The sequence below is a fragment of the Daucus carota genome, chromosome 6, assembly GCF_001625215.2.
Source record: "Daucus carota subsp. sativus chromosome 6, DH1 v3.0, whole genome shotgun sequence".
Taxonomy (NCBI): Eukaryota; Viridiplantae; Streptophyta; class Magnoliopsida; order Apiales; family Apiaceae; genus Daucus; species Daucus carota.
In genome coordinates this window covers 18,675,328-18,691,370 of record NC_030386.2, presented here as the reverse complement: position 1 = coordinate 18,691,370, position 16,043 = coordinate 18,675,328, and the positions used below count along the sequence as shown (strand labels likewise).

At 37.5% G+C, this 16,043-nt stretch overlaps 1 protein-coding gene across 1 annotated transcript; it reads right to left on the bottom strand.

Annotated features, from left to right (window-relative positions):
• Positions 1-547: 547 nt before the first annotated feature.
• Positions 548-15,436, bottom strand: LOC108227362 (DNA-directed RNA polymerase V subunit 1). Its single transcript, XM_017402464.2, has 19 exons — positions 15,268-15,436; positions 14,626-14,725; positions 14,204-14,330; positions 13,987-14,102; positions 13,504-13,557; positions 12,262-12,429; positions 11,159-11,317; positions 10,918-11,073; positions 8,386-10,116; positions 8,137-8,312; positions 7,589-7,664; positions 7,376-7,506; positions 6,995-7,152; positions 6,453-6,727; positions 5,355-5,528; positions 5,114-5,254; positions 3,477-5,032; positions 2,378-2,492; positions 548-1,817 (listed from the first exon to the last, which is right to left on the bottom strand). The coding sequence occupies exons 2-19, from the start codon at positions 14,716-14,718 to the stop codon at positions 873-875; spliced, it is 6,351 nt and encodes a 2,116-aa protein (XP_017257953.1). The 5' UTR covers positions 14,719-14,725; positions 15,268-15,436; the 3' UTR covers positions 548-872.
• Positions 15,437-16,043: the final 607 nt, after the last annotated feature.

The following is a 16,043-nucleotide window of genomic DNA, read 5'->3' as shown; positions in this document are numbered from 1 at the left end:
TGTTTATATGGTCATATATGAATACTGGTGCTGAAGATATTTTTTTATTGATATCCGATTATGCCCTTTACTGAATTATTGATATATATATATATATTTACTAAATCTTGTAATTATAGTAGCCATTGGATTATAATGGATGATCTACGGTGGATTGGTTAGTTCTCTTGGTTCTCTCGATAAAAAAGTTCTCTTAGGATCTTAATCCTATATATATATATATAATATTTTGTATCAGGTTTTTATCGGGTTTCGGGTTCGGATCGGGTTTAAATCGGGTTTCGGGTCGAGTCTCGGTTCGGAATACCTGAGATCCAGATCCAGATCCAAACTCTTTCGGGTCTAAAATTAAGATCCAAATCCAAATCCAAATCCAAAAAAATCAGGTTCGGGTAGACCCAATCGGGTCGGAACGGGTCGAGTATCCATCGGGTCGGGTAAAACTACCATCCCTAAACACAAGCAGAACTAACAATCTAATAACCAACTAAAATTCAGGAGAGCTTTATAGGAAGCATAAGCCATAAGCACAAGTAAAAAAAGAGGATGAACAAGGCCGGCAATAAAAAAAAGAGTGATCTCTGGGAAAATGCTAAAACAAAGATAGGGGAGAAAGAGTTGATCAAGCAGCACTACCAGCGAGGGCCTAAACATCCCACCATAAACAGGGTGAGTAATGTTATATTAACCAAAGTAGCAACAGCCTACGAACTGCTCATGGTCGTTAAAACTAGCAGCTCGCTCAATCATTCTAAATTTATCTACAAGAGACACATGCTAGGCCTATTGTTTTTGTACACAACTGAGTTAGAAAGCAACCATAACGATTTAATTCGATGACAAACAAAAATGAAGAAACTGCTGCCCTGCTCCTATTCCCAGCCACTAGACTTCTTGGTTGCTGCTTCTTCAGTAACATTACTACCCCCATCACCCCAGCTTCCAGGCTTGTTAACAGTTTCACCACCTTCAGGGGCACCACTATTGGCAGTAGCCCAGCCAGACTTGTGTTCTGTTGTTGCAGCTTCAGAACCAGTACCAGGAATACCCCAGCCACCAGACTTGTTTCCAGTTGCTGCTGCTTCGGTACCACTACCTCCATCACCCCAGCCACCAGACTTGTTCCCAGTTGCTGCTGCTTCGGCACCACTACCCCCATCACCCCAGCTTCCAGGCTTGTTGACGGTTTCACCTTCTTCAGGGGCACCACTATTGGCAGTAGCCCAGACAGACTTGTGTTCAGTTGTTGCTGCTTCAGCACCAGTACCAGTACCAGTATCACCCCAGCCACCAGACTTGTTTCCAGTCGCTACTTCGGTACCACTACCTCCGTCACCCCAGCCACCAGACTTGTTTCCAGTTGCTGCTGCTTCGGTACCACTACCTCCACCACCCCAGCCACCATACTTGTTTCCAGCTGCTGCTTCCGGACCACTACTGGCATCACCCCAGCCCCCAGACTTGCCTCCAGTTGTTCCTGCTCCAGGACCACTACCCGGATCACCCCAGCCACCTTTGTTCTCTGTTGCTGCTGCTTCTGAAACACTGCCCTCATTTCCCCAACCATTCCCCCAGCCTTTGCGCTTGTTTTTCACGGCCGAATTTGATGTGTCAGGAGTACTACGCTCCTTGTTCCATCCAGGACGAGGTTGTTGATTTCTTTTCAAATATTTGGCCATAAAAGCCTCACCTCGATCAGGAAACTTTTCTTTCATGTAATTCTCCAAGCACTTTCTATACGAGAAATCTTCTTTGCGGCCATCAGTACTAACTATGTACAAACATCTAGTATCCTGGAAACTAGAATGTTTGCTTATCTGTCAATTTAATCAAGAAGTCAATTACTTAATGAGACTTCAGGATATTCTGATTTGTACAAGAATAATATCTTCACCAGTTTATGGTAATTGGAAAAAAGGACTTGCTGAAAATAATTTTAAAAATTTGTGGAATATAGAAAAAGAATAGTTAAAAGCTTCACTCGAGTGAACTCAACATAAATAACCAGTTTACAGAAAAAAATGAACTTCAAGTAACTTGTCAGCTATAAAAAAGACCAATCTTAAGAAATATCTGGACCAAATTGTAAGTCGCATCTAAAGCATCAGTAATTTGTTTTGTGACAATGTAATGCCAATTGATAAGATTTAGCTACCCCATATGCCACAAAAGCTACAAGAATTGCTCGAATTGTTGGTGAAATGAATGAGCAAGAAAAAAAGTAGGCAATATAGTGGGAAGTTTACTATGCAGGTCGAACCATTAGCGGCAAGTTTATATTTATGTCTATTTTTATACCTTAATTAATAGTTGTTTACACCTACACATTGTATATTAATGTTTATTGCACTGCTGTTGGAATATAGAAGTGTCATACCATCACATAATGGATCCCAGCTCCCATCTTTGCCGCTTTGTCTGGATGATAATTGAAGACGTGGTCAACAATATATGCCTGGTCTTCTGTCCCTAAAGGATCCCCTTCATTGTACCTTTTTCATAGAGTGGAATATTCAGTTGCTAATTCAGACACGAATTGCAGCCACTTTGGAAACAGGAGAAATTTTAAAAAGTAAAAAAAAATTCTTGATCACACAAGTAAAAAAAAACACATAGATGCAGAGCTCATCAGTGATTGGTTTTAATCTATTATTAGACAAGTATTCTATTGAAGCAGCAGTAACATTTTCTCTGAAATACATGTCACAGAGACATACTTCAACATACTTGCCTGTACAATTTGTGCAACAGTGAATCGACGAAACAACACACAATTCTACCACCCATATGAAATGTACTAAATCAACATACACATACTCGTGAATTCGGACAAACTAAACTACTAAAGTGCAAGTGTGACTAATATGGATGAACCTGATATGTGTGTGTGCGTGTGCGCCTTCATGAATTTTATACAATATTATTGATTTTAATTATTCTTTTCTAAATCATTAAGTGAGGGTAATAAAGAGAGGAATACTAACAAAAACAACATCTACTATACATTTTCTAACAAATTATCCTTTTGCTTAACATCATGATCAGTCAATATATCTTCTACATTTCAATCTATAAAAAAATCGAATCCCTAAACACCTGAACATGAAATTTTCTATATTGCCGGTACATGTTTAAAGACAAGACTTGCAACTAGTTACAGTTTCAGAACTCCTGTGCATACAAAATGTGCAATGGAACTACCTTCATAGATATACCTACTAACTATTGACATCATCAAATGGAAAATTGTAAATAAGGTTGCCAAATTCCTGAAACCAAAACCTTTAAATAATAATTACAGATTTCTAAAACAGATGGCAGACCTAGGGAGGATTCTAGATATCAACGGTCCAGTAGTCTATCGGCGTTCTAAAGATGTATGATAGGCATGGTATTATAAACATTATCCAGCATAAATCAGAGATTAAGTTTAAGTATCATTTTTTTACGAATATAAATGTAGAACTTATGATTACCCTGGTTGATTCATAATCTTCCGAATGGACTGCATGATTGGCTCAATCTCCGTAAGAAGCTCTTGCTCCTCAGCTGTGAACAGATCTAGTCGTTTCCTTGTAGCAGTCATCGGTACCGGAACAGATTCACTATTTGTCCCTCCAATCGGCTTATATGGACGATTACTCTTGGGCCTACCTTCTCCAGCAGCATTAGAGGAACTCCAACCCTCTTTCTTTTTCCACCCACTTGAAGAACCCAAACCCGTCGCACGATCGGGCTGAGTATCTTTTTTACTCCATTGAGAATCATCAGCTTTGTTGGGCTCCATCGACCGAGGAGACAAAGAGCCGGACTGCTGACTGCTGCTAGACTTGACACCCCATGAACCAGGTTTGGGAGTTTCATCCACCTGTGTGTCCTTATCCCAGTTTGATGAGTCAACTTTGTCATCCTTTTGAGTCCATTGGGATTGCATATCTGGCTGCGCATCTTTCTGACTCCATTGAGAATGATCAGCTTCATCGCCGGGCTGCTGCTTGCTACTAGACTTGACACCCCAAGAACCAGGTTCTGGAGTTCCGTCCACTTGGATGCCTTTATTCCAGTTTGATGATTCATCATCCTTTTGACCCCATTCAGATTGTTTGGCAGGCTGGGTAGCTTTATGACTCCATTGAGACTCATCAGTTTGGTCGGGCTTCGTATACCATGGGGAAGATGAGCCAGACTTCTGACTGCTGCCAGCCTTAGTGCTGTCTTTGTTCCAATCTGAGGTGTCATTTTTATCGTTCTTACACAAGCCTGCATTCCCATCACTGTTTCCCCAAGCATCACTCTGCGATTTACCCACGTTTTCCCATGCGTCACTTCGTGATCTTTCAGCTTTGTTGCACTGAACAGAATTCCGGTTTCCGTCTGGTAGGGATGGCATATCCCTCTTATTCCAGTTTGATGATGCATTTCCATCCCTGTTTGTATCCCAACCTGATAGTTGACCTATGTCCCCAGACATTTCTGCCTGATCACTAGCTTTCTCACTCCATGCAGAGTCCAATTTATCTGCCTTCTTCTCTCCCCAAACATCTTTAATTTCCACTTCTTGCTTCTTTTTCCCGTTTTCAGCCTTCTTAGCCCACCCTGACTCTTGAGGTATTTCCACTTTGCTTCCCCAAGGGTCACCAGACTCTTCGTTTGATATTTTATCGTGGTGGTCTGACATTGTATCCCACCCAGAAACCTGAACTTCAACTTGCGGTGTTTCCACTTTCTTTCCCCAAGGGTCACCAGCCTCTTCATTTGACATTGAATTCCACCCAGAAACTTGAACTTCATCTGATCCAGGTTCTGTCGTCCCGTTGCCCCAACCATTCCCCTCGGGATTTTCAATGTCAATAATGTCTTCGAATACTGGCTTTTCAGAAGCATGCACCGGGGACAGCGCCTCTTCATCATAGTCGAATGCCCAATCAAGATCATCAATCTCAGCACCGAGGCAGGCACTATTCTTTTCAACCCCTGAACTGCTATTCACAAGACTTAGAAAATCGTATACATCGGTTCCCTTCAGTTCAGCCTAAAAAAGAACAGTACATCGTTCGTAAAGTTTTACCTATATGAAACAAAACCAAAAGAAAAATAGGAGTAAACAGTCTACCTCTCTCGTGTCCCAAAGTAGATCAAAAGAAGAGCCTGTACCAACAGCAACATGTTTCCCCCATGAGCAAGAGGCTACAATGCTTGCCAATGAATCCACATGGCACTTCTCAGCAGCAGTTTCAAAACATTTTTTGGGAGTCTATGCAGGGTATATCATAAATAGGCAAGTTAGAGACTAGGCCAACAAAATTGGCATAAATATCAACTTGTCTAGGTAGATTAAAAACAATTTTACTCACAAACAATGTTGCTTCGGTGAAAGGTACTTGCACATTCAGAGATCGAGACAATGCCTTTATACCAGCTTTATTGAATCCAACAAGGTTGCCAGAATATGTCATACTATTGGCTAACAGAATCAAATGCTCTCTCAGCACACCTTTAGTTACCATTGTAACTGATGTTGAGAGGCGCTGCAAAGAACAGGCCAAAAATAGGGCAGAAGCATCAGAAGAACGATGGAAGTGACAGTTTGTGCTACTCCTTATCTACCATCCTATAGAGTATAACATCGAAGTAATAGATCTTGTACTGTGTACATTAGATTAAAAAAAAATCATGATCAATAGTCCAAAGCAACAGACCATAGTCGCAGTAATAAAAACACGCTAAGTTAACCGGATACCTAGTTTTTTGAAAATTAGGATTTTTGGATGCGAGTTCAAGTGAGCTTGGCATAAAAGCATAACATATGGAGCATTTATAAGTTCTTAATCCATTTTCCATCTTAAAAAGTATGTGTCACTAGTGTCTTCTGCCAATTAATGTTATATGAGTATGTGTGTCATATCCGGGTTACGGAGTCAAAGGATAACATAGAAAAAGTCATATATGGACCTTGCTCTCTACAAACAAGGTTTTGTAAGGTCTTCTATATTTTTTTGAACGTAGGTCGTTACAAGATGAAGTCCCTGGTTTCAAGATCTGACACAGATCCTGCAGCATACCCATGTCATGTCCAGTTGACACAGGTACAAGAACAAAATTGAAGAGTCCAAGTAAACAGTGAGGCGAACAGTGTAACAAAAAATTTGGCCCATATGACATTAAGTCATAGATGTGGTTCTGCTAATTAACACGAGGGAAGTAAAAAATGCTCTCCAAAACTAAAAATAATCTTAACTAATTGATTGTTCTAAAACAAAGCCAGACCGCAAGTAATATCAATGCCTATTGTTTACTATTCATCCCCCATAAATAAACGGTTCACTTCAAGAGTGCTGGCAATTTAGTAAAGATAGTAGGACACTGTGTTATCATACACTACTCAAATATATACCCATTTATTAGTTGTGGTAGTGAACTCTTAAGTAGCTTATATAAAAAAATGACAATACCTGTATGGCTTGTTCAAAAGCACAAGATATTCCAAGTAATTCCTGGAGTTGCTTAACAGAATAAGGGACTGATCTCCTTGTGTCAATTAAATGAATCACAGGAAGGCAGGAATCCAATACTATTCTCCACGCATCTCCTGTCTGCTTTACGGATTTCTTATCCAGGACCACATCAATAGCCAACTCACCCTTCTCACTGCTGGAACGATTTCGGATCCAGGAAGTTGTATCAGGACTTACCCAGATTATATCTGCAGAGCAAACTCGCGGATCGCCTGTTCATTTACAGCATATAATAAAGTTTCAGTATTTTTTTTAATTGTTTATGGTCTTTAACAGTCCTAGGCTTCCAAAAAGAAGGCAATTTAGTGTGCCGTATATGATATCATCTTAATTCGCAAAAATATTGGTCATCAAGTCTATTAAGGTGACAACTGGAGAAGAAGCAGTGATGTAGCATGTCAAAGAAAGCAACCATTTCTTACAAGTGAATATGTAATTGCGGATATGAAAACAGTAGAGAATGAATGGTTGTGATGTACCTTTGATTATTGTTTCCAACAAAACTGGGCATATAGTACTTGAAAAAATGTGTGCCGCCTTCTCTAAATGAATATCAGTACTATCTTTCCAAAAGAACTTCAAGCAAGGCATGTCACAACCTTTACTTCCAGGTGTTTGCCGGAAAGAACAAAACTGACTGCAAGACATGAGCATAATTAAAGATATAAACCATGTTACTATTAGTTGTATATCATTCATCAATTGTTCCTGTCATAAAAAAGATGAAACATTTAAATTGTAACCAGGGAGGGGGGAGGGGAGGGGGGCGGTAAAAGCTAGACAAACAAGTTCGCAAGGTCTACGTGTAAAATTGATAATTTTATACTCCAAATATGAAATATGGATAAGAAGAAACCAACCTGACGGATAAACCGATTCTGCTAAACAGAATCCCAACTCTTCCTTTCTTTTTCTTTGAAAATTTGTGCAGAGTATCTTGACATTTTTCAAAAACATCATCAATACGTACATTTGAATCTTTCATCAAGTCCTGTTAAAAAGTTTGAAATACCAACTGTAATCACATATGACCATCATATAAAAAGACATTATTTACAAAATTTCAGGCCAACCTCGTTTAGATGAAAATGACCCACAAGACCTGCGTCAATGTTGGCGCTACAGTAATCAGTTTGCTGTGAGTTATACCTGTGAGAACATTATAGATTTCAGTAAACATCTAAGCAATGAAGGTTCAGTGATATTGCTTCAAGGACTACTATTACATTAATATACATATAGAAGGCCAGCCATAAGGGTGTAATATAGATATACTTGACAAACAATATCACCACATAAAACATATGCACAAAGCAGCCACAGTAATAACAAACACATTAGACTAACATACGAACTGAAGATAAGAACAGATGTTACTACACTCACATGTCATTAGTAAAGATAGTAAACGATCTAGCAAAAGCAGTTTAAAGTGGTGTAATCGCATTTGATTGCCTTCTAATTAGAAGAGGTTCAAGATTTGGCAAAAGAGAGAAAAAGATCGTGTTCCTTGCAAATCGTAGATCATGAAATTGACAATTTTGAGAGACCATAAACTAGAATCAGTTGACGGATATACTAAAGACATGTTAAAGAGGTGAGAGTAAAGGAAAGAACATACTCAATCAGGAACTCCACTGCAGCATCCTTTAGACTAATTCTCTTTAATTGCTTTTTGACCATATATGCCGCATTTTCCCCACAATGTTTTCTCCCACAATCACAGCCATTCAAATATAGTATCACCCGACGATCAACTTCGTCATTCTTAAATGTGGCTCCACAAAGCAGTATCTCCTACATAAAGTCATTTTAAAACAATGTCATGAGATACTCGTAACAAAAACTATGAAAATTATAAACGTCATACCTTCATCATTGCCCACGAGTTGTTACTGCTGGGAGAAGAATCAAGAACTGCCTTGTAGGCAGGATTTGACATAGCAGTTGCAGCCAACACACCAACTGGTTCCCCAGCTGCAAAAATACTCTGCGACAAAGTTCCGGTCTGCATCCCATACTCAAACTGAATAATCGAGTTACTGCAGACATTCCTTACCGTTCCATCATAACAGATGATGACATCACGAAGGATGGCCATCAAGTTCTTGAAAAGTGTCCCCGGTTCAGTTAACCCTCTGGATGATCGAACGATTACTTCTCTACTAGAAATTGAATGAACTATGGATTGGTAAGGGTCGAGTCCATGAATTAGGCAGCCTCGTACCAACCCATATTCCTCAGATGGGTAGCTTGCACCGGAAGGGTACTTGGTCCGAAAAAGTGAAGCTATGTCAGCCACCAATGTCTTCGAGTAAAATTTACCTCTATCTGATATTTGCAATCCTAGAAATCCAACTTGCTGGACTACCTTGTTGATAGCCGACTCACTTTTAGAGTCAATCAGGTACCCAATTGCTGATGACTTGAGTATTTGATTAGCAATTGGAACTCTTAGACTCCTGATTTGTCTTTCCAACTGCAACGCTATGAGCTCATTATGGCTCTCTCGCATGCGATATAATATAGACGAATACTCTTGAATTCTGGCTTCACAATTTTGAATTATCTCTTTTGGAACATAAAAATCTTCTAATCCAACACTAAAACCTTCTGTGTAAAGGTTTTCCATCAACATAGGTTGCACGGAATCAAAAAATCTCAAGGCCTCGATTGGACCCTTTCCGAAGAAAATTGAAGAGACAACATCATTGATGATGGACTGCATCAGATCTCTATTATAATCAACATCTAATATTTGGCTTTGCCAAATGTTATGTCTCTCCCCACAACAGTCAAACTTGGGAGGCAGAGAAATTTGCAATAATTGCAAAACAGTCCATAGGGAATCAGAACTTTGTGCTCTCAGTAGGGCAGGGATGGGTAGAACTCCAGAAACAAACATAGCTAGTTGTTGGGTGGCAGCCCTCCCAAAAAAATATTTTTTAAACATAAGTTTTAGAGATAACACAGAATCTGTAGCAAGCTGCAGGTTCAGGTTTCCACTATGAGAGCTAAGCAACTGTTTTTCGACTGAAAATAGCTCCAAAACCTCTGCTTTTGCTGCCAGCGACTGGGGATAAAATAAATGTATAGCGTCCCCGTCAAAATCAGCACTAAGTGGGGCACAAATCAGAGGGTTGATCTTGACAGTGTGGTCGTCATGAATATAGACCTTTAATGCCTGCAGGGAATGTTTGTGGGTTGTCGGCGGTCTATTAATAAAAACAATATCACCATCCATAATCCTCCTATGAACAACTTGCCCAGGTCTCAGAAATGTATGACCTTTTGAACCCTCCCTTAATGAATATGTTGTCGAACCATCCTTGTAGGCTAAGCATAGCTTTTGGTCAACTAGCTTCTGTAGATACATCATATTGTGTTGATTAACCTTCTCCTCGAAGGTAATTCTCTGAGCAATTTCAAAAGGTAAACCAATTTCACCCACATCTTTGTACGGATCACCAGTTATTATACTGCGAGAGGAAAAGCCAGAGCCCTTTCTGATAAAAAGTGTCCTCATTTTCTCAAGCCAAACTTTCGTGGAACTGTTACCTTCTTTTTTTATTCCAAAACGTCCATCCACGTCGCGGGATGCCTGGTGGAAAAAAAATCCCGTTAAACAGAGCAAAAATTAATTTACTCAAAGATTGAAGAGAATTTATTGAATTTCGTTTACAATCAATATAACTAGTTCCGCTTTAGCATTCTTCACTCACAGATTTTAGTACTATCAATAAATTTCTATATCGCTCAGGATTATTATTTGGTGGAAACTAGAAGAGAGAAATAATCCTACAAATAAAAAAATTAATTTAATAGCAACAAACTTCTAATAAAGTATTCTTATCAAATTTCTCAACTAAATTCAATTAAAATCTTTTGACATGCCAAAAGCCACCACATAGCTATATACAGATAAGGATGCCCTGTTCTGTCACTTGGGGAAAGAGATCTCAGGAAATATTGTAGGATTAGTAGAGCATGAAAGAGGAGATAAAATCTAATCTAAGCACTTCCGCACAAAATATTTTCATTTTCTTCCAATCAAATGCTAATACCAAATGATATATAGACTATCCACTAGCAAAAAAACCAAAATACTGACATGCTATAGTGAATATTAAGAAGAGCAATAAAGTGAACATTGTATACCATGTACGCATCCGCTTGCAAGAAAAAAGAACACTGAAATGCTACGGTGAATATTGAGAAATGCAATAAATCGAATATTGTTTACTATGTAACCAAACATGATGCAGAGTATAATACCCAATTCCCAATAGCAGAACTTCCAAACTGCCGGTCGACAAACAAATACAGTCATTTTACATTTGAATGAGAAAAAATGCATACTGTTTGCAGCTATAACAGATGATCACTGAAGTTATTGGAATACCTTGGCCGTACCCCTAACTTCAAGATACTGAGAAACTGCCACTTGCAAGTCATTGGCTTCAACCTCAGTAGACTCAAAATTCTGGATCCCCGACCTTGTACTTTTAATTACATCTGCTTGCCTCAACACTTTTTTAAGGACTGATATGGAGTGATCCTGAAGGGAAAGAATGCTAACTAAGGGTATGAATCGTATTTTTCTAGATTAAATTATAGATATTTATACAAATGAAAGTACTTACAGAAGACATGACACTGCTTCCATCAGAGACATCTGGTACAGACAAACAATTTGGAGGAACTGGAAGATGCTGCAGTATGTAACCCTCTTGAGCAAAGAAGCCTTTCCCTATAAGCTTTTTTTTAGACTCTTGAGGAATTTTTCTCAGAATTACCATAACCTGATCATAGATATTATATATAGAGAATGGAGGGGGGGGACAGGAAAAAATCAGGTGTACCCAGTCAAAAAATAACTAAAGAAATAATTTGAAACAAAAGAAATAATAAGTTTCATAAGGTTTTATTCTTCTAGCTAAACAGTCCTGTGCAGAAAGCACAAATAAATTTACTCATTCTCTTATCACCATATTACATCAGGCTAAATGATATGCAGTCCTCCTTGATCGCTTTTGTCTAATCAAGCAACAACACCAGCTAAAAGTTTGTAGGAAGCAATAGAAGGATCTATCACACATTCAGTTTCAATAATTAAGAGTGTACAGTCCAACAGGAAACAACGATAACATAAGCTTGGGGGATAATTTCTGACAGCAACATATCTAAACATGATTGAAATATTGCTACTTGGATGGAGATGTGTGTGTGTGTGTGTGCCTGTTGCACATTCACTGAATAGCCAAACTGAAGTGGGAAGCTCAAACCTAGATAAAAAAATCTAACATACATGACTTCTTTTAGCTATACCCTACCGAAATACGTAAACTAACCTGTAACACAGCCAATAGAATCCGGCATGCAATAAAAATACTGAATAGAAAGTGTATAGTGATTCTTCACTATCATGGTAAAGAAACTCTAGATTTTACATATCACTATCATAGTGATTTTATCATGGGTTTAAATTCATATTACAAGATGGCCAGCATCCGAATGTGCTAGAATTTTGGTGGACATATTGAACTGATAACATTAACAAGAGTGTGCCAGAATGGAAGTGGGGCATATCCAATTGATAACATGAACCATTGCACCAGCAAAAGAACATTTCAACAGGCATGACAAGCGATAAAGAGACCGACCAATGCCCCTGGACCAGATTGAAGCTAGAAAATAGATATAGCGTAGACACACTGACAGACTGAAATGGAAATGATGCACAAACCTCTGCAGGAAGCAACGGTCGACAATGGTCATCACCATAGCGGAAACCATATCGTTCCAAAAAGTGCCAGAAGCCATTTGGGGGATGTGACCTAGATGGTAGCTTCAACTGCAGGTAGCACGCACCATCTGACGTTTTTTCCTCACTGATAGAGACTTGTGAAGCCTCCTACAAAACAAAACAAAAAACAAAACAAAAAAAGCCTGGCATCTCTTTATCAGTGAATTTTAAAAAAACAAAACAAAAAACAGCTTTCATAGTTTCGCCTTGAAACAAAAGATATCTCTATACGTACAAATAAGTATGCAAGCGACTTCAATATTTACATCAATTGCTTTTTTAAACCACATTCATATATATAGTTTTTTTAAACCACATTCATATATATAGTTGTAGATATCCAACAGGTTCAGGTTTGTCTCTGAAATCCAATCAGAAGGCTAACCGTTCATAGATCATATATTAGCTATTTAAATTATGTAATATACTTCACTCATTTACAGTGCCCGTTTCAACTAATTCCCTGGTTACTTAATACAAAGCTGCATATGATGGCTCGACTAAATCATACTGTGAAATGTTAGTAACTTCTGTCAACAAATTCATAGATCTCATACACAAGATTTTTGTGTGTGCACACCCAGAGATAACCCGGGGGGGGGGGGGGGGGGGGGGGGGGGGGGGGGGGGATAAGTAGAAAATCATGTTCGTCAAAAAACTTCCTCTCACCACAAGAAAAGAATATCAAAAGGTATATAACACTCGATTAAATCAACCAAAAAAATATATAATCAAGCTGATTTCTAAAAAATAAAATTTGTAAACAAAGCATAGAAGACTTCATGGGAATTTGTTGCAGACACGAAATCATTACTTTGCATCTTTTGATACCCGCAGGGCATACAGATCATAAATGTATTATTGTATATTCTTCCTTTTACACTAAAACATTGGTTGGTTTTCATCTTTGTTGCATCACACTGAACATATAATCAACTCAGTGAATCAGTGATACTGTAAATCACCAATGTTAAGGTAATTGATATTTCTTAGAGGCTCTCTAATTAATGTGGGCCCACTTGGATTAGTTTAGAAATATCAGATGCCATCAGTCGCACATTTTTCTCCAAACACGTGTAATTGTATATGGCTTCAAAGCAGCAGGCAAAAACATTTATATATTTGCAAATTTATAAAAGAATTACTAACTACATGCGGCAGTTCTCCAAGTTGGTCACTCACCTCGCAACACGACGATAACACTCTTTCAGCTACACCAACGTTCTTCGTCTGATTCTGAAAAGCATAATTTCAATGACACAAAGTGAGAAACAGCCATTGGAGCAAAAGCATTAACCAAAAATTGAGAAAAGAACATTAAAGCACTTACTGTGTTACAAGTCAGAACCGAAACAATACATTTGGTTTAGACCACAGGATAAATATTTACATTATGCACTTGTTTTGTCCTCAAAAGGGGGTGGTCGTCGGAATGTAAGTATTTATACTTTTTCATGCTCTAAGGAATTAGGGAAAAGAGGGTTGCTACAGCCAGTTCGGTGAGATTTCTTAAAATAACAAATAAATAAATAAACTATAGTACGTCTCTTCTTAATAGACAAGATATTCCATCAGGCTTCAGCAATAAATAAGTATAGAGTGTATAACAATAAATAAGCCTTGTAATGATAGTTCTTCCTTACACGAGCAATGTTTGGATGTTACCTTTTTGTTTTTCACTTTCAAGCACTTTAGACAAAGCAAACTCAGCAGCTTCTTCAATTCAGTCACATGAGAAGGATGATATATTGGGGTTGGTAACTCAATATATCCAAAATGTCCTGAAAATTAATATACAAACCGTATAAGAAAAGAAGCAGTTATACAATATATTGTGCACCAACATATCGATATAAAGTCCCAAAGAAGCATATTTTCGAACCTTCACATTCCCCCACTTCAGCTGTACCACAAGATTCACACTTCCCAGACTCGAGGGGTAGACCAAGAAACGGATTTGACAACTGACTGGCATGACTGATAGGACAGTCACTGTTCGAAGATTTGGACTACATGACAGAAAAGCAAAACGAAGTGTGATACATATATATATATACACACTTAAAAAATGTAGAAGTTGTACTACTTTAGGTTTGGGAGTCTAAACGTAAACATTTCATTTTATCAAGTAAATCTTTGTACAGAATAATACATCTTATATATTGCTAATCCTTATCAAGTATAACCCTGTAAAGGGGGCTACACTTTCATTGCACAATTTTGATCTTGCCCAATAAGATGAAAAAGTAGTCCACATCAAGTAACTGGGCATGATAAAGATAAACAGAACAAAAAATTACTCACAATCTCATCTCGACTAGCCAAGGCAAATTGGATTCCAGTAATAAATCCATCCATAATAGCAGAACACGAGCTTTCTTCTTCTTTCTCTTTCATCTTTAACCTTTTAACACATACAAAATCAACAGCTCAAATTCAAGAATCCCAAACAAAACACTAAACACACACGCAAGCATCCAAAACATGCACTTCACAAAACATGCACAATTTCAAATTGAACAAAAACCCTTAATTCCACAAAAACCCTTTTGCAAAAATTCAACAAAAATAACCAAAACTCAAATTGAAAATAATAGGCCAAAAAATCTCGAAACCCCTTAATTTCAAGGAATGCAAATAAAAAATCACTAACCCACTTCACAAAACATGCACAAATAAATCTAGCCATCATAACACAATCAACAGCCACATAAACACATCAAAAAATTACATATAAACAGCAGATAACCCAAAAATCAAACTTCCACAAAACCCTAATTCAAAAAACATGCAAAATCAAAATGTGAGCTTCACATCATCACAAAAACCACGTATTCACACAAAAATCATGAAAAAACCGAAAGGGTTTTGAAACAATTAGGGCTTTTCAAAACCCTTAAAATCAGTGACATTGGGGATTCAAAAAGTAGGGCTTATCGTGATTACCTGAATTGATTGAGAAACGGAAGCTTTGAAATGGGAAATTAATCTGTTAATCGGTGAATTTGAAGCTCAAATTGTAGAGAGAGAAAGTGGGTTTTAGAGAGAGAGAGAGAGAGAGAGAGTGAAGCGTGTTTGTATACAAAGAGTCTGAAGGGTTGTAGAGTTTGCATGCAAGGGGTGTGAGTGTTATTTTATGATTAATGTTGTATTTATGATGATTATCTTATAATATAATATAATATAATATATTCATAGAATATTTGAGGGAAATTTTTGATCTTCGAGAATTTATAAATGAACCACACGTTTCCTAATAAATATGTATATTTTCCTAAGAATCATGTATTTTGTATTAATAATAATAATATATATTTCGCTAATTTTATTTTTCAAAATAATAATTTAATTTTAGAAAAAAATATTTTGTTAATAATTTAATCGAATATGAACCATAGACAGTGTTCTAAAAATCCCCGATTTAACCGATTAATCCCCTGCAAGATCGGCCACCGATTCGATTTTTGAAATCCGGTTAATCCTTATATATATTTCTTAATCAAAGTATATATGATAAATTATTAAAATTAAAATATTATATTACTTTAAATATGAATAATTATAGATTTTATGAATATAGTAAACATATTAGTTACTAAATAGCTAATATAATAATAACTAAATATTAAATAACATTTTAATATTAAAATAAATCCGATCTTCACTCCGATTAATCCTTCCTATTAATCCCCGATTTCCGATTAATTTCTAAACCGATAGCT